This window comes from Pogoniulus pusillus, chromosome 2, assembly GCF_015220805.1.
Source record: "Pogoniulus pusillus isolate bPogPus1 chromosome 2, bPogPus1.pri, whole genome shotgun sequence".
In the NCBI taxonomy this organism is placed as follows: Eukaryota; Metazoa; Chordata; class Aves; order Piciformes; family Lybiidae; genus Pogoniulus; species Pogoniulus pusillus.
In genome coordinates, this window is record NC_087265.1 from 7,647,005 (window position 1) to 7,665,765 (window position 18,761).

Sequence of the window (18,761 nt, forward strand, 5' to 3'; positions counted from 1 at the left end):
CTGAAAAGAGTCTGGTCCCATCCTCTTGACCCCCACAGGCCCTTTTGTCTCTTGACCAGATCCCCTCTTGGGGCTACTCTTCTCCAGGCTCAACAGCCCCAGAGCTCTCAGCCTTTCTTCCTCACAGAGATGCTCCAGGCCTCTCAGCATCTCTGGAGCCTCCACTGGACTCTGTCCAGCAATTCCTTAAAGTGGAAGTCAAAAAGAATGTGCCTGCAATCACTGGAAGAGCTGCTGACCAAGGCTGTAGTCACACACATCCCTGTAGAGCAACTGTCCCCAAACTAAGGGTTGTCTTGATGCAGGAGCTCACTGGGGCAAGCAGCAGGTGCACCATGACAAGCTCTAGCCTAATGCTGGCTGCACCCAGGTGAGGTTTCCAGCAGCTGATTCCAGCTTGGCTTGTGCCTCTGTGTGCCAACAGGTGCTGTGCCAGCCCTTCCAGGAGAGCCACTGCTGGTTTATGTGCTGATGCCAATACCATTTGTGTATAACAGAAGAACCTTACCAGCTGCCAACCACTGGTACTCTGTGTGTGCAGAAATAAGCCTAGACCCAGACTTTCTCACAGGACTCTTTTTCTGGCTCTAATTTTGTCTTACTCTGAAGCCTCTGTTTTACCCATCAGGTGCAGGCTGAGAGTGAAGTCGCAGAGCTCTGAGCTCTGCCATGATGGAAATACACAACCTTCTGTTCCTCTGAGTGGTGCAGGGCAAATTATTGACCCTCTCCCCTCTGCCCTGGCTTCAGGTGCCATTTTTTTTTTCAGCTTTCTAATGTATTTCTACTTTGTTTCAAAGGCTCAGCATCATAAAATCATTGGATTGTGCACTTCTGTCAGGAAAAGCAGAACATGGAACACTAAGGGCAGTTTTGTGGTTGACTCAGGGTGATGAACTCCTCAGCCACTTCTGCCTGGATGTCCAGAGGTGCCTGCCTGGGAGGTGATCTGCTGGAAAGTAGCCCTGTGGAGAAGGACCTGGGAGTGCTAGTGGACAAGAAGCTCTCCATGGAACAGCAACGTGCCCTTGTGGCCAACAGGATCCTGGGGGGCATTAAGAGGAGTGTGGCCAGCAGATAGAGGGAGGTTCTCCTTCCTCTCTACTCTGCCCTGGTGAGACCTCACCTGGAATATTTCATTCATTTCTGGGCTCTCCACTTCAGGAGGGACAGGGATCTACTGGAGCCTAAAGGAGAGCCACAAAGATGCTGAAGGGGCTGGGGCACTGTCCTGTCAGGACAGGCTGAGGGACCTGGGGCTTTCTGGTCTAGTGAAGAGAAGACTTAGAGGGGATCTAATCAATGTTTATAGATATCTGATGGCTGAGTGTCAAGAGGGAGGGGAAAGGCTCTGCTCAGTTCCATCCTGTGATTGGTCAAGGGGCAATGGATGTAAACTACCACACAGGAAGTTCCACCTCAACATGAGGAGGAACTTCTCTACTGTAAGGGTCACAGAGCACTGGAACAGGCTGCCCACAGGGATTGTGGAGTCTCCTTCTCTGGAGAGCTTCCAAAACCTGTCTGGATGTGTTATTTGGAACCATTCCAGATCAGGTTGTTTGTGGCTCCAAACAACCTGCTCTAGCTACAGGTCATGGAATCACAGAATGGTAGGGTTCAAAGGGACATCCAGAGAGCATCGAGCCCAACCCTCCTGCAGAGCAGAATCACCTAGGGCAGGTCACACAGGAATGCATCCAGGTGGGTTTTGAAGATGTCCAGAGAAAGAGACTGCACAGCCTCTCTGGGCAGCCTGCTCCAGTGCTCCAGCATGCTCACAGTGAAAAGAACAATTCTCATGTCGAGATGTCTCTGCTGACTGCAGGGCAGTTGGACCAGATGCCATTTAAGGGTCCCTTTCCACCCAAGCCAGTCTGGGAGCCCATGATTTTCTGATTCTGATCCCACAGAGCCAGCAGCAATGCAGGATTGTCATCCACACCAGCCTCCAGCATCAGCCCAAGGGCACCTGTGCCTGTGCAGGTCCTGTGCCCAGGGCAGAAGTGCTGCAGCTGCCCCTAGCCCCGCACAGAAGGTCCAGTGTGACAGCAACAGCTGCTCACTCTTCGCACTTGAATACCCATCCCACGTGAAGGCACAGAAGGAGCTCTGCCTTTGGAGAAGCAATGTGCCAAAAACAGTGTTTGCTGCTGAAGCTAATCCTCCCAGCAGACCAGAGAGCCCTGTCCACAGCTCCCAGAACCGTTCCTGCAGCAAAGCAGCAAAGCTCAGCCCTTCTGGCACTGCTGAGCAGCACTGAGTAGCTGCACACAGGGGCAGCTGAGTCATAGAATCATAGAATCAGTCAGGGTTGGAAGGGACCACAAGGATCATCCAGTTCCAGCCTCCCTACCCTAGATCAGGCTGGCCAGAGCCTCATCCAGCCTGGCCTTAAATACCTCCAGGGACGCCTGAGATCCCTGGGTTTATGGCAGGGCTTCATCTCAGGGCAACACATGTCCTAGTGAGGATTCCTGGTGCCTGCTTTCTTCAGGGCTTGCAGGACTTCTGCCAAGGCCAGGGGTAGAACCACACTGATAAAGAGCAAAGCAAAACCAAGAGCCAGCGCACAGAGCTGGCAGAGCTCAGCACTGTGCCCACCTCATTTGCTGCTGAGGGCCCACAGAGCAGGAAAGGGGCAGGGGGGAGGGAGGCTGCGCAGCACTGGCACACAGCCCTCTTCCTAGCAGGTACAAACTCCCCAGCCCTTCTCCTGCCCCTGGATGCCAGCCGTTGGAGGTGATCACTAGAGGAACACATCAGACATCTCCTGGGCTGGGAATTTTCATCAGCTCTCTGCTACCAACCCAGAGCTGCTCATTTAAAAAGCTGACATTAATGCACTCGTGTGAGCCTGGGTTGCCGTGGCGGTAGTGGCAGAGCCTGCTCCTGCAACGAGCACACTCTGTCCCCTCCTGCCCAGCCCGAGCCCCACGGGGCTGCTGGAGCTGCCATCCTGCACCCGAGTACTTCTCTCCAGGCTCCGGGAATATCTGGTTCAGCAGCAGCAGCAGCAGCAGCAGCAGCAGCAGCGTCGGGGAGCACAGCCTTGCGACAGAGTGCCGCAGGAGACACGTCAGAGATGAGCTGAGGAGAAGTGCTCAGGCTTCCTGGGAGCAGGCATGGCAGCAGCTCGGGCAGGACACAGCGTGGGGAATGTTATCTGCCGTGCTCCGGCTGCCATGCTGCTGTCTGTCCCAGAATAGCTTTCACCATGCCTGGAGGTGTGGGATGGGTGCAGGAGCGCTGGCTCACCGAGAGCCTGTCTAGATCGCCATATGTTCTCCTGCCGCACACTCCACCGGGCTTTATTTGCCATCCTCCTGCACATTGGCTAGCAGCTGTGCCGCGGGGAGCCGGGCTCAGCGCTGACTCACTCACCAACAAACACTGGCTCGGGGCACTGGGCTCTGCTCCTCGCCATCCGCATGTCCCTGCCTGCCTCCCAGAGGAAACCAGTCAGGCACTTGGGCTGGCATCAGCGTAGGGCCCCTCGGTGTTTTCTGTTCCATCCCATCCCTTTCACCTCACAACCGAGGATGAGAGAGCTGTTGTACAGGCCAGGCAGCCAGCTGACCTGTGCCACCGCTCTTCTTTCCCCTCAACAGCAGTTCTGAGAAGCCAAAAGCACAGCTGAAAGGATTGCAACCCTTGATGCAATCGTGTTTACCCAAAAAGAACACACTTGTTCCTTTTACCTTGGCAAACAGCACCAGGAACATTGCTTACACGTGATTTCTCAGCCCACCTTCCCAAGCAGAGCCTGTCTCTTCTGGCTCCAAAATCCTGCCCCTTTGCCACATGCAGAGTGCCAGAGGGGTCCCTGCTGAGCACACTTGGGGGCTGTGGTGGGTCTGGGATGGGGTTTTCACTGCCCACCAGGCAAGGACACCGTGAAGGGCAGCTGGGTGTGCTGGAATAACACTCTCAGCTCAGAAGTAAATATTTAAGCTAAGGAGTTGTCCATGTGCTCCAGGAAATTCTTTCATCATGAGACAATTTACAACCCTGCAGGTGCAGACTTTGCCAGGCATGACCAAAAATGCTTTGGCACAAAAGGTGGAGAAGGGGAGACAGGGAAGGGCTGGGCCAGCACCCACCCCCCAGAGAGCATGCTGGCTTGGGGCCAAATGCAGTCCTACCTTGCCACAAAGTCCCTTCCATGACAACAGCTGGCTGTCCATCCATCCATCCATCCATCCATCCAATCCTGCCCCCCCCTCTACCCCCACTGAACACTCACTCCCCAGTGAAGCCCCTGCCCTGCAGGTCATCGAGCACTCAGGGAAAGCTCAGCCCACAGAGCTGCTGTGCTGGAGCAGGACCAAAGTCCCTCCCCCCACTCGGGGCTGTGCATTGCAAGCCAGCACTGGAGCCACTAGAAGATGATGGAGCAGGGCAAGGACTTGCTGTGTTCCTTCCCTCCCAGCTGTGCATCAGGAAAGGATGCAAAGGAAGCTCGCTCAAGCCCAAGGCACAGTCTGGCCTTTCCCCTTTGTGCATCCACACCAGTAACACAGCCTCCATGTGCCAAAACCACCTCTTCACAAAGGCCCTGGCTTCAACCCCTCATGCAAGTGATGGGCACATGGCAGGCATAGCTCAGGGCACACAGAGAGGGGCAGGCAGCAGTGATTCCTCCAGCTTCAGCCCTCCTTGGCAGGGATGGCATTGCCCTCAGGAAGCGATGCTGAAGGCATCCCCTGCTAACAGGACAGGGGAACTTCATTTCCCTGCACCAAACCAGCAGTGCCCAGGGAATCTGCCAACCCCCGAGAATCTTAAACTGTGATGTCACCTCCCCATGTGCCAGCAGCAAAGCCTCCTCTGGTGCTCCATACACCACCTAATGCTAATGGGGCCAAACTGTCAAGATCTGCATGACAATCACTGCATTCATGTACCTGAAACATGGAGTTTCACCCTGAAAAACTCCAGCAGTGGTGCTAAGTGCCTGGGGCAGTGCCAGGCTGCAGGAGGAGGATGTGTACAGCCCCAAGGAAACTCCTGGGTACCTCCTGGTGCAGTCATAGAATCATAGAATCAACCAGGTTGGAAAAGACCTCCAAGATCATCCAGTCCAATCTAGCACCCAGCCCTAGCCAGTCATCTAGACCATGGCACTAAAGTCTGGTGCGCTCCAGGAAGCAAAGCCCCAGGGCACAGCAATGTCAGCAACATCCTGGCCCCAGCCCAGATCCTGGCAGGTCACTCTGTGAAGCTCAGGTCCAGCCAGGCCCCACCATGTTCCCACAGCCTGATGACAAAGCTGAGGACATGGGAAAACCTCCAGTGATGTTGCTGCCCAGGGGCTGTGGGCAGGGGTGACTGCCGCAGGCTCTGGTGCTCTGCCAGGACAAGGCTCTGCCCCAACAGCCAGGTCCTGCCATTGATGATCACATAAATCACAGAGGTGTGACCCGGGACAGCAGCACATCAAAGTCCTGAGATGACAAAACCTGCTCTGAAATCAGATGTGTTTACTGGGTCAGCTCAGCATGGCCATTAATTACCCAGTGCTTATCTAATTAACTGGAGCTTTCATCTAGCACTGCCAGGGGCCAACAGCAAGTGACAGATTCTGCCCCTCCAGCCCCTGCCTCGACTATCTCCCAGGGCCACGTCGTGCCAAGACAGGCAGCAGGACCAGCATCTCCAGCCCCACACTGCTCCTGAGGTGCAGGCTGCTCGCATATTTGTCCCAGCAGCAGCTCAAGAGGCAAACCTGGGGAGTGCCAAAGCAGAGATGGAGCTCCTGCAGCCTTGCTTGTGTCCTTCAGCCCCACAACAGGAACAGCAGGGACCTGGCCTGGCTGAGGCAGCTCAGCCTCCATGTTGCCCTTCACTGTGGTGGCTTCCCTGGCTCTGCTGCCTGCTTCCTAGACTTTATTCATCCTCCCAGGGTAGACCCTGGGCATGCTCCTGAGGAACATCAGGAGTTGCCCCATGAAGCATGGCCATCACCCGGGACCAGGACAGCCACTGAGTGCTGCTGACATTGGACACTTGCAAAGCACTTTGTGCCCTCAGGAGCGGTCTGAGGAGTGATCCTGGGGTGGGCACAGCACTGATGCCCTGGACAGCAGCACCATGGTGGTGGTGCCCAGGGGAGGAGCAGGATGCAGCCAAGCCCTGTGCACAAAGGCACATCCTGAGGCAGGCTGGCCAGCACCTGGGGGTGCACGTGTGCCAGCCACATGCCATGGCACCTGCCCCGCCAGCTGGAGGGCCAGCAGGTCACCACCCCAGTCATCACCAGCCATTGAGAGCGAGACGACAGGGTGACACACCTGCAAAAACAGCCAATCTGGGGCCAACCTCTCCCTGGCCAGGAGCAAGCCCTGGCAGCTGATGGAGCCAAGGGGGACAGGCTGCTGCTGGTTCTGGGGGCTGTGCAGCGCAGAGGGTATTTAACTGCCTGCAGAGCCACTCAGACCTCTTCTGGGCTGCAAAGCAGCAGCTGAAGCAATAGCGGGTGTCCTCCTGACCTTGTCTGCAGAGCGTGGCCTCCAGCTGACTCCAGTAGAGCTGCTATGACCGAAACAACAGGTTACTCGGGGTGAGTGCCAGGGGAGGGCTGGGGCTTGTTTTAGCAAGGCAAGGAAAACCTCCCCTGGGGCTATTTCAGCCTTACTTACACAACTGACCGCTATCGTTGCTTAGCTGTTTTCCACCTCTTAAAGCAGGTGGAACAGGAAGGCAAACTGGCCTCCTGCTGTCTGCAGGATCTGAATTTAATTTGCACTTGTGCTGGCAGGCAGCTCTCTGGGGCAATATAATTATCCAGCCCTGGTTTGCTGAGATCTGTCACATGCCAGGCAGCATCACCCACAGGGCATTTCTGGCACAGCCACCAAAGGTTGCCACTGACAAACCTGATGATAAGTGCCGAGGAGTGGCTTTTGCCAAACACACAGAGATGCTGGAAAGGTTACCAGTGGTGATGGACACAAGGAGGGCAGTGTGTGACAGCAGGACAGCCACCCCAGATGCCCTGCAGTGCCTGCTCACCCCTGTCACCATCCTGCCTCTTCCTCGATGCCAGCATGTGCCTCGCGGGGTTCTCAGTCCACTCCACACCCTGTCCTGTCCTGTCCCCACTGCTGAGGGCACTGCCCCTGACCCATCTCACCCTGTGCCCCCACAGCAGTGGGCTCGTCCATGTTAAAAACCCACACCTGGACTCGTTGGAGGAGGATGTCCTCTACCACCTGGCCTTGGGAACGAAGACACACAACCTGCCCGCGATGTTTGGGGACATCAAGGTAAAGAGCAGCTACCAGAGCAGGGGCCGCAGCTCCCAGCCCCCAGGGCTCTCCACTCCCTAATCCCATGGTGTTCTGCTAGGGCCCACGTCTGAGTCCCACTGCCGTGGGTGGCCCTACTGGAAACAGGGTCTGGCTGCCCAGCAAGGGGCTGCAGTGAGCTGGGGCAGCCCCAGCAGGGAGATCATTCACCCTCCCTTGTTCTGGGTAGAAATCCCAATAGAAAATGATCCCTTTCAAAACCTGCAGTTCTCTAACACCTGATTTGATACCAGCCCCATTTTGGAGGACAGATGGAGGAAGCATTTGTCCAAAGCATCTGATCCTTGCAGGCTGAAGATAAGGGAAGGAGGATGTATTTTTGGCTGAGGCCTGCTGTTAAACTCAGTCTGTCACTGCTGCATCCTCCTCCATTTTAGAACACAGCATTTCCCCAAGGCTGTGGGGGAAGAGCCATGGGGCACCAGGGCTCATGCATGCTCTGCCATCCTGCTCCCCTTTGTGCCTGGCAGCTGGATCAGCAGCACTGCCCTTGCAGCCCTACACTGGTGCCCCTCCTGCCTTCAGGGACCACTTTTTCCTTTAATATGTAAAATCTGTCCTTTCTCCTGCCTGACTTTATGGCCTCTCTGTCACCAGTAGTACTCCCTAATTGCAGCCAGTGCTGCTGAGAGAATAAATTAGAGAGTGAGCTCCTCTAACATCTGGGTTTGCTTTGCTGTCAGTAAGGATCCTAACAGCTTAAAGATGCTGGGTTATTTTAGGTTGTCTTGAGCTGGGACTGCTCACTGGACACCCAGGCTTGTGCAGCTGTGCATTGCTCTGAACTTGGTCTGATCACAACCCTCAAGGGGGAACAGCTTGGGTTTAATATTAACTGCTGGTTTGGAGACACCAAGTTGTTCCCGTGTCCCTTGAGTGGCTGTGAAGAAGCTGCATCCTGCTGTGCTCTGGCCACTGCCACCTGAAGCCTGACTCTTGGTGTCTTCTGGACTTCTGAAGGGCAGACTTGGTCTTCTCAGGAGACTGGCAGAGTCCCCTGGGAGGCCATCCTGAAGGACAAAGGAGTCCAGGAAGGCTGGGCACTCTTGAAGAAGAGTGCAAGGACAGGGGACAGGCTGAAGGGGCCTGGCTGAATGGAGAGCTTTGCTTGGAGCTCAGCAACAAAAGAAGAGTTTATGGCCTTTGGAAAGTGCCACCGGGAGAGGTTTAGGCTGGACACGAGGGAGAAAGTCTTATAGCAAAAGGGTTCTCAAAGACTGGGACAGGCTGCCCAGGCAAATGGCTGAACTCTCATCCTTAGAGGTGTTTGAGAGCCGCCTAAAGTCTTAAGGAGCTCAAGGGTCTGGGGTAGCAGTGGCCCTGGCAGAGTTAGACAGTGGTTGGACTCGATGATCACCAAAGCAGAGTGATTCCCTGTCAGAAGTACCAACATGTTCATGTTGTTTCCACCCAGTTTGTCTGCGTGGGCGGCAGCCCAGCCAGGATGAGGGCATTTGCCCAGCTCATGCAGAAGGAGCTGGGGCTGGCAGGCGACGGGGAGGAGCTGGCAGACATCTGCGCGGGCACAGACCGCTACGCCATGTACCGCGCCGGGCCCGTGCTCTCCATCAGCGTGAGTACCCCACAGCAGCCAGAGCCCCTCAGCAGCCCCTGCCCTGCCTCTGCTGCTGCCAGCCTGGCCCACAGCAGGCTGGAATGGGGGCCCGTCTTCCCTGGCACAGGCACAGCATGTGGCACAGAGAGACTCTTTGCAAAGGCCTGCAGTGACAGGGTGAGGGGCAATGGCTTCAGACTAGAGAAGAGCAGATTTAGATGTTAGGAACAGGTTCTGCACCATGAGGGTGATGGAACACTGCAACAGGTTGCCCAGGGAGGTGGCTGAGGCATGATCCCTGGAGATACTCCAGGTGAGGTTTGACAGGGCTCTGGGCCTCAAGTTGAGGATGTTCTCACTGACTGGGGGACTAGATGATGACCTTTGGAGGTCCCTTCCAGCCCAGCCCATTCAGTGATTCTATGACCTGGCATGGCCTGTCCCTCCTGCACCAGCAGATTGACTCTTTTCAGTTTTCAGCCATTGCCACCAGCACCACCTTTCAGATATGGCAAACCTGCTCCTGCCCAGTGCTATTTCTCAACACCCTAACGTGCCGAGATTAAAAGCACAGCATTAAAAATGAACACACAGGTACAGTGCCCAGCTCAGCAGCCTGGCAATTGGAGAGGCAAAGACCACTTCCCACCATCCCCCAGCTATGAAACGTTGCTGGAAGCACTATGTCGACAGAAGCTCGGCAGTAAAAACCTTGCTTCATTATTAATTGCCCTTTAAGAGCAGGGTTTTTGGCCCTGCACATAGAAACAAGCCAATGCAGGTGGTGCTGGTGAGCACTCATGCCCCAAGGCTCTGTCCCTCTGCCAGGCACAGGATTAGCCCTGAGCTTGATTCACAGGAGAGAGTCGCTCACACACCAAGAGCTCACACTTGGTCCCTCTGACAAAAGCAAACCAACAGCCTCCTTCTCTGGAAGCTATGCTTTATAGTCCTGCTCCGGCAGGGGGGGTGGACTCAGTGATCTATGGAGGCCCTTTCCAACTCCTAACACCCTGTGTGATCCTGTGAACAGAAACCCCGAGGGAATCAACCTGACAGGATCCAAGGGGAAAAAGCCCACAAGTTCTGCTGTTCCCCAGGCTGGCAGCAGTGGTAGCACAATGAGGAGAGAAGCCTGTGCTGGCCCCTTGACCGTGCACCAGTTTTGCACCAGTGCAGAAGGCACTTGAGCCCCTGGACTCATCCCTGTGAGGGGGCACAGGGCAGAGCTCCTGCGAGCTGCCAGCATCCCACTTCTGCCAGTTGCTTAGAAACACGAACACAAACACCGGGGGCGGGGGGCAGGAACAGTTTCCTGCTTTGAATATTTACAACGAGAGTAAATTCTCTGGGCGCTGGCAAATAAGGCAGGCTGGCGTGCAGAGAGCAACGGGCAGAGAGGCTGCAGATCTAAACCACGACGGGAGGGCAGCAGTCTGGCAGGCAAAGGGGGAGAGGCCAAGCAGAAGGAGGACCAGCTGTGTATGGTCACTGTGCTGCTTGGCATCGCTGCCAGCAGGGTTTGAACACGGCAGCAAACCTAAAACCCTGCGAAGCAAACCCAACCCCCCTCCGAACGCTTCGTGCCATGGTCTAGCCTTGAGCTCTGTGGTAAAGGGTTGGACTTGATAATCTATGAGGTCTCTTCCAACCTTGGTGGTGATACTGTTTGTAGAGGGAAAGCAGAGAAAAACAGCAGAAAAGTGAGGTGGTGAGGTGAGGGAGTGCTGGGCAGAAAGCAGGAGAGGCCTCAACAGCTGGAGATCTGCAGGACATCTGCCATCTGCAGGCAGCAGGGACACTAGGATCACAGTATCACAGTATCACCAAGGTTGGAAGAGACCTCACAGATCATCAAGTCCAACCCTTTACCACAGAGCTCAAGGCCAGACCATGGCACCAAGTGCCACGTCCAATCCTGCCTTGAACAGCCCCAGGGACGGCGACTCCACCACCTCCCCGGGCAGCCCATTCCAGTGTCCAATGACTCTCTCAGTGAGGAACTTTCTCCTCACCTCCAGCCTAAATCTCCCCTGGTGCAGCCTGAGGCTGTGTCCTCTCGTTCTGGTGCTGGCCACCTGAGAGAAGAGAGCAACCTCCTCCTGGCCACAACCTCCCCTCAGGTAGTTGTAGACAGCAATAAGGTCACCCCTGAGCCTCCTCCAGGCTAACCAATCCCAGCTCCCTCAGCCTCTCCTCGTAGGGCTGTGCTCAAGGCCTCTCCCCAGCCTCGTCGCCCTTCTCTGGACACGCTCAAGCATCTCAATGTCCCTCCTAAACTGGGGGCCCAGATGGGTGACGAGAGCCAGGAGCAGTGCAGGCAGACTGCAAAACACAAGGTTTCAAGCAGCAAATGCCTGACCCCAAAAGTGGTCCTAACTGAGGGGCATGAACCCCATCCATTGTCCTTGATACCCAGCAATGTGGGCAGAGGTGCTCCAACAGAGAGTGAGGATACACCCAGAGAAATGGAGGCTCAGGCTGTCCTCACTGAAATAGACCTGTCCAAGAGCACGAGCGGGGCATGACACAATAACAGCCTGCATGTGGCATGAGGAAGGGCAGCACAAGGGGAAGGTCTTGGAGCATTCTGCCTTTGGGGGAGGTCTAGGCTGGATGTTAGGAGGAAGTTCTTCACAGAGAGAGTGATTGGCATTGGAATGGGCTGCCCAGGGAGGTGGTGGAGTCACCGTCCCTGGAGGTGTTCAAGCAAAGCCTGGCTGAGGCACTTAGTGCCATGGTCTAGTTGATTGGCCAGGGCTGGGTGCTAGGTTGGGCTGGATGAGCTTGGAGGTCTCTTCCAACCTGGTTGATTCTTCGTTTCTATGATTTATGGAGTCCTTTCTTGAGGGAGATACAACCTCTGCCTGCCTGACATACTAGTCCTCAGTGATGGACACCAACTCTAGTGACAAGAAGAGTGTTAAAAGCATGAAGTGGAGGATAAGAGGGATGGATGTGGTAGCAGGAGGGGCTACAAGGCCCCCGAGATGTCTCTCCCCCCTCAAACGCTCGCTGTTGGCCTAATCAGTGGAAAGAGGTCACAGCATAATGCTAAGCCTGTTGCAGTCACATACCTGTCACCTGCTGCAGCAGCACAGGGAATGACATCTTCCCTTTCCTCCCAACAGCACGGGATGGGCATCCCTTCCATCTCCATCATGCTGCATGAGCTCATCAAACTGCTGCACCACGCCAGGTGCCGAGATGTCACTATCATACGCATGGGTACTTCTGGAGGCTTGGGTAAGCTGCCCTCCATCTTCCTCCACAGCAAAAGAAGGATCAAAGGCCAGGAAAATTCTCAGCCATTCATCACACCATGAGGAGCTTTAGTGTTTGTCAGCTCTCCAGACACGGGGAGGTTTTGGGCTGTGGTCAAACCCAGCAAGCTCCTAGCACCTGGCTTAGCCAAGAGCACATTTCTGACTTCACAACAACTGGGCAGTGCTCTTTGAACAGCGACACTTGGCTGGAAGGGACTCTCGTGCTTTGAGACCCCCCTGCTGCCCTGGTGTCCTCTGCACTGATGGGGCCCTGGCCAGGGCAGTGGAACTGCTCATGCCTGCAGTGGGGCATAACCTCTACAAGCCAGAAGCAATTAACCCTCTGTGGCTCCGCACATTCCCACAGCCACTCACCTGGTGCTGACCCCCACGTTTTGCTCCTGCCTGCATACTGCTGCCTGAGTTCCAGCCATCCTCAGGCATCTGCTGAGCTGAAATGAGTGGCCCCTTCTGTCACACACAGCCCTGGGGAGGCTTTCCTCTCATGTTGCTGTTATTGCAGCAGGTCCCAAGCGTCACCAGCTCTGGCTTAGCCTCAGCCTTCCTCTCTGCAGGGGTCGAGGCCGGGTCTGTTGTGATCACAGATGTTGCGGTGGACTCCTTCTTCAGGCCACGGTTTGAGCAGGTGGTGCTGGACGATGTGGTGGTGCGGAGCACAGAGCTGGACAAGCACCTGGCGGAGGAACTCCTCGCCTGCAGCAAGCAGATGGCTGACTTCCCCACTCTCCTGGGCCACACTATGTGCACCTCTGACTTCTATGAAGGTAAAACCATCCTTGAGCGTCTTGCCTGCCCCACGCACAGCGCTGAGTCTTTACGAGGAGTTGCAGGTGGCACAACCCACGCTGGCAAAGCCTAGGCAGGGCTGCGGGAGCAGATCTAGCTGCTAGGTCACAGCTTGCTCAGGGGCCAGAGCAGGGCACACCTTGGGAACGCACGATCCCAACTTTGGCACTTTGCTGGGACAAGACCTTCCCTGCTAATTGGTCTCTTGTGCATCTGACAAACTTTGCGACGTCACCAGCAGTGCTGTAGCTGATGGTGGATCATGAGTGAAGATCTACCCAGCAGCAGCTGCTCCTTGGGATCAATGCATGTGCCCAAGGGACCTCTGCTGCTCCCCCAGTACAGCTGTTACATGGCAGCCGTGTGTGGGCACAGACTCCTGCAGCATGAGGCCAGTAGCTGCACCCTGCTAGAGAAAGCAGCCCCTTGCCCATGGGTTATACCAAATGGTTCCACAAGCAGGTTGTAACTCCAGAACTAGCAACCTCTAGAGAAATGTCAGGAAGCTCATGGCACTCAGGTCAACAACCTCTGGTTACTCTGGAACCTAACCTTTGCAGAATGAGAGGCTGGTTGCAAGGTAGATCATACAATCACAGGAACATTCAGGTTGCAAAAGCCCCTCAGGATCACCAAGTCCAACCCATATCCCTACTCTACAAGGTGCATCCTAAACCATATCCCAAGAATCAGAGAATCAGTCATGATTGGAAGGGACCACAAGGATCATCTAGTTCCAACCCCCCTGCAATGGGCAGGGACACCTCACACTAGATCAGGCTGTCTAGAGCTTCATCCAGCCTGGACTTAAACACCTCCAGGGATGAGGCCTCAACCACCTCCCTGGGCAACCTGTTCCAGTGTCACCCTCATGGTGAAGAACTTCTGCCTAACATCCAGTCTGAATCTACCCATTTCTAGCTTTGTTCCATTCCCCCTAGTCCCATCACAGTATCACAGTATCATCAGGGTTGGAAGAGACCTCATAGATCATCAAGTCCAACCCTTTACCACAGAGCTCAAGGCTAGACCATGGCACCAAGTGCCACATCCAGTCCTGCCTTGAACAGCTCCAGGGACGGCGACTCCACCACCTCCCCGGGCAGCCCATTCCAGTGTCCAATGACTCTCTCAGTGAAGAACTTTCTCCTCACCTCCAGCCTAAATCTCCCCTGGTGCAGCATGAGGCTGTGTCCTCTTGTTCTGGTGCTGGCCACCTGAGAGAAGAGAGCAATCTCCTCCTGGCCACAACCTCCCCTCAGGTAGTTGTAGACAGCAATAAGGTCACCCCTGAGCCTCCTCTTCTCCAGGCTAACCAATCCCAGCTCCCTCAGCCTCTCCTCGTAGGGCTGTGCTCAAGGCCTCTCACCAGCCTCTACCTGACAGCCCCAAAAGTCCCTCCCCAGCTTTCTTGTAGGCCTCCTTAAGATGAACCATAAGCACCACAGCCAAACAACTTTTAACCACATCCACAGTTGGTGACTCCACCACTTCCCTGGGCAGCCCATTCCAGTGCCTGACCCCTCTCGCTGGGAAACAATCCTTCCTACTGTCCAGTCTAAACCTACCCAGTCACTGCTCAAGGCCATTCCCTCTTGTTCTATCGTTAACTACCTGTGAGAAGAGCCCAGCAGCAACCTGTCCACGGGGTCCTTTCAGGAAGCTGTAGCAGCAATGAGGTCTGCCCTCAGCCTCCTCCGTTTCACACTACACATCCTCAGCTCCTTCAGTCGCTCTTCATAAGATTTATTCTCTAGGCCCTTCCCCAGCTTCGTTGCCCTCCTCTGCACTCGCATGAAATGTAATAAATGAAGAATTAATAGTCTGAGGACTGTCTCTAGCCCTCTGGAGCTGTTCGCAGAGGCGCCCATCTGTGTGTTGCTCCAGGCCACGTTTTATTTAAAGCAGAGCCGCTGGAGCGGCTTAGTAGCAGGAGCAGCACTGAAGGGAAGCACTCTGCCCAGATGGGCCTGACTGCAGAGACGTTTGGCTTCCACCAAGGACTTCACACGCTGCAAGAGATGCTGATGCTGCTGCTGCAGCAGGCATGGCCTCCGTTCAGCCTCTGTGGCTGCAGGACGAAGCCACCAGAGGAGAGGGTCAGGATGGGTGCCAGGGCCTGGGTGCACCAGGCATGGTAACAGGTCCTGCCTTGGGTTGTGGTGAGACTAGGAGGGAGTACCAATGCCCTGGGACCCAGCTGCCCAGCCAGCACCAGTGCCATCCAAGCAGGGCGCTCCAGCTGCCTGCCACCCATGGCAGCTCCTTGAGAGAAACTAAACCTACGTTAGGGTGTTTTCCTCTCCCCAGTTTACACATTCTGCACTGTTTGCCATGCCTCTTCCACAGCAGTCTGGCATGGTTTGAGTTTAACCTGGCAGGCCCTTCACAGCTGCCATAATGTACACCATGGACCCTAGAGGAGCCACTCTGCAGAGTGCCATGTGCCCCCTGTACTCAGCAGCCTGAGGCTCACTCGTCCCTTCTCCCAGCCTCTCAATTCAAGAGAGATGTTGAGGTGCTGGAAGGTGTCCAGAGAAGGGCAACGAAGCTGGTGAGGGGTCTGGAATACAAACCCTACAAGGAGAGGCTGAGGGAGCTGGGGGTGTTTAGCCTGGAAAAGAGGAGGCTCAGGGGGGACCTCATTGCTGTCTACAACTCCCTCAAGGGACATTGTAGCCGGGTGGGGTTGGTCTCTTCTGCCAGGCAACCAGCAATAGAAGAAGGGGACACAGTCTCAAGTTGTGCCAGGGGAGGTCTAAGCTGGATGTTAGGAGGAAGTTGTTGCCAGAGAGAGTGATTGGCATTGGAATGGGCTGCCCAGGGAGGTGGTGGAGTTGCCGTCCCTGGAGGTGTTGAAGCCAAGCCTGGATGAGGCACTTGGTGCCATGGTCTGGTTGACTGGGTAGGACTGGGTTGGAGTGGATGATCTTGGAGGTCTCTTCCAACCTGGTTGATTCCATGATTCTATGGTTCCTGGCTTTACACACGTGTGATGTCCTCCGTGCACAGGCAGCACTGAGCTTAACAGGGTGCAGCAGCAGTTCCAAGGGTTCCAGCTAGCTTCAGACACAGCGTGGGCACTGCTGGCCCTGCCACGCGGAGCCATCCCCACTGAGGCTGCCTGCAAACCCAGGCAGGCCAGCAGTGACGCTTCTCTGCTTCCTTTCAAGGTCAGGGGAGATTAGACGGAGCACTGTGCTCTTTTTCCAGTGAAAAGAAGCTGGAGTACTTGAGGAGAGCCTACGAGGCCGGGGTGAGGAACATTGAGATGGAGTCCACGGCCTTCGCTGCCTTGTGTGGGCTGTGTGGCCTGCGAGGTGAGTCCTGAGAGGCGAGTGCCCAGCGCGGCCACCTCTGCGTGCTGCCCGCCAGCCCCAGCTCGACCTGAGGGCTCGGTTTGGTGTGAGGCTCAGCAAGCCTAGAGCCCAAAGCCACATTCCTAAGCACTTGAACTAGAAAAGCGCTGAAGGGAATGCTGGGGCTCAGTAAAACACAGGCTTGGTTTTTCCAAGGGCTGAGAGCATGGCGGGTGAAACAGAAGTGGCAGTCCCCCCAGTCCTCTCCTGGCCTTAGAACGAGTCCCAGCAGAGCTGGAACGATGGTTCAAAGCCTCTTCCAACCCAAACCGTTCTGTGAGCCCAAGTCCTGCCTGCGAGTAGAGCTGGCCTCCCCTGCTTGGCTGGAAGAGACGGGGCAGGGCATGCTGGCAGAGCAGCGCCACGGCACCGGCCCCCGGGGCTCGCCCCCTACCCTTGGGGGGCAGCGGGAGCAGGGTCTCCTCTCCTGCCGCGGGCAGCACTTGGAGGCGGCGGGCACCGGGCAGACACAGGGTAACGGCGCCCTTGGGCTGTCCTGCAGCTGCTGTGGTCTGCGTGACGCTGCTGGACCGGCTGGAAGGGGACCAGATCCGGGCGCCCCAGGAGGTGCTGCGCGAGTACCAGCGGCGGCCCCAGCGCCTGATCGCCGCCTTCATCCGGCAGCGCCTGGCGGGCAGCCTGCCCGCGGGCACCCCGCCCTGCCCCGGCAGCTGAGGGGCGGCTGGGCAGCCGCAGCGGGGCCAGCCTGCGCACTGCCGTCCCGCTCCTGCCCCGGGAGCGGCGCGCAGGCCCTGCCCCACCCCACACGCGTGGCCCCTCGCTCCGGAGCGTGGCAGGACAGCTGCGCCGCCAGGCATCCCCACGGGCGGCGCCCGCCGCAGCCAGCGCACAGCTCCGCGCAGACCTGCGCTGTGGCCCGAGCCAGACACTGGCACTGCCAGCGACGGCTCCGGCCCGAACCTGCACAACCGACGCGGAGAGCCCTCGCCCCCATCTCAGGCGGTTGTAAAGCACTGACCTGTTAGGGCCACAGCAGCCCTCCCAGAAGGAGGTACCTTTGCCCTTGGCAGAAAGCAAACACTTCAGTAAAGGACTGAATGAAATCCACCCGCATTTGTGACCACGACTGTTACTCACCGTGGTTGTGAAAGCTCTTCAGACCTCTGTTCAGACAGCACCACCGAGTTACAGAACGTTCTGGGGCAGAAGAGACCTCTAAGGGTCATCCACTCCAGCTTCCCTGCCGGCAGCAGGGACATCTGCAACCAGAGCAGGGTGCGCACAGGCTCACCTGAGATGGTTCCAAGCATGGGGCATCTGCCACCTCTCTGGGCAACCTGGACCAGAGTCTTGCCACCCTCAGTGTCAAACATCTCTTCCTTCTCTCCAGTCTCAACCTCCCTCCTTTAATTCAAACCACCACCCTTTGTTCCATCCCTACACCACTGCTCAAAAGTCTATCCCCAGCTTTCTGAGCGGCCTCTTTAAGCACTGAGAGACCACTGGGAATTGTTCCTGGAGCCTTCTCCTCTCCAGGCTGAACAAGACCAATTCTCTCATCCTGGCCTCACAGCAGAGGGCTTCCAGCCCTCCCAGCATTGCTGGAACCTGCTCTGGCCCCACTCCAACAGGCCCCTGACTGTGCTGAGAATGCCAGAGCCAGACCCTTAAAGAGATCTGTCAAAACCAGGCCCCTACCAGAATGCTTGGACACAAGAGGTTGGTGTGTGGGAAGCCCACCTTGCCCACACTGTGCCCAGCCAAGCAGTAACAGCTTCACTCCTGTCACACCATTAGCAGGAAGGAATCCCAAATTCCCATAACAATGGGGATTGAAGGAAGGAGGGATTGGAGGTCATCTATTGCACAACAGGTTGCCCAGGATGGCAATGTCCAGGTGGGTTTGGAATGCCACCATGGAAGGAGTCTCCACAACCTCCCTTAAGCAGCCTGGGTCAGGGCTGCAGCATGTTACTGGGAACACACAGACTACTGATACAACCTTGACCTGACTTTATGTAACTGCCAGGGACTGCATCTTCAACATTTGTCTGCTAATCAACACACATCATCAACTCAGAAAATCATCTCTGAGTGCCTCTGCAAGCTGTAAGAAGCTGAACTGGCTTCAGTAAAGGGTCACCTATAGCCTGAAGGTTTTTCCACTCAAATCCCTTCCAGTTCTTAAGGTTTGCTAATTGTGTTTGCTTCCAAACGAATCCTCACACCTTTGCAACAATAACTTAGGGGATTTAAGTGTTCTGGTAAACAAAAGTTTAACGTATCAAAAACACTGGGAGAAGACCTGAAGATGTTAGCAATAGTGAGCACAAAACCCCTCAAGTGTAAGGATCCTTACAGACAGCCCAAGGAGCCATCCCCAAGGAACTCCTCTAGCCAGCATCCTAAGGTCTGCTAAATTAACAGCCTCAAGGTCCCTCTAGCCCCAGATGTCCTTCTACAGAGAGGTACAGCTCAGTCTGCCTTCAAGAAAAGCAGACTT

The 18,761-nt window shown here is 55.8% G+C and overlaps 1 protein-coding gene across 1 annotated transcript; it reads left to right on the top strand.

Moving 5' to 3' along the window:
* The first annotated feature begins 6,485 nt into the window (after positions 1 to 6,485).
* On the top strand, positions 6,486 to 16,983 carry UPP2 (uridine phosphorylase 2). The gene is made up of 7 exons (XM_064166404.1): positions 6,486 to 6,562; positions 7,151 to 7,268; positions 8,725 to 8,883; positions 11,997 to 12,111; positions 12,707 to 12,916; positions 16,112 to 16,258; positions 16,800 to 16,983. Exons 1-7 carry the CDS (start codon positions 6,537 to 6,539, stop codon positions 16,970 to 16,972), a joined length of 948 nt encoding a protein of 315 aa, XP_064022474.1. The 5' UTR covers positions 6,486 to 6,536; the 3' UTR covers positions 16,973 to 16,983.
* The last annotated feature ends 1,778 nt before the right edge of the window (positions 16,984 to 18,761 follow it).

Coding starts and splice junctions, on each gene's coding strand:
- UPP2 (XM_064166404.1), top strand. CDS start 6,537: ATGACCGAAACAACAGGTTACTCGGG. Junction 6,563..7,150: donor GAAACAACAGGTTACTCGGG/GTGAGTGCCAGG, acceptor GTGCCCCCACAG/CAGTGGGCTCGTCCATGTTA. Junction 8,884..11,996: donor GGCCCGTGCTCTCCATCAGC/GTGAGTACCCCA, acceptor TCCTCCCAACAG/CACGGGATGGGCATCCCTTC.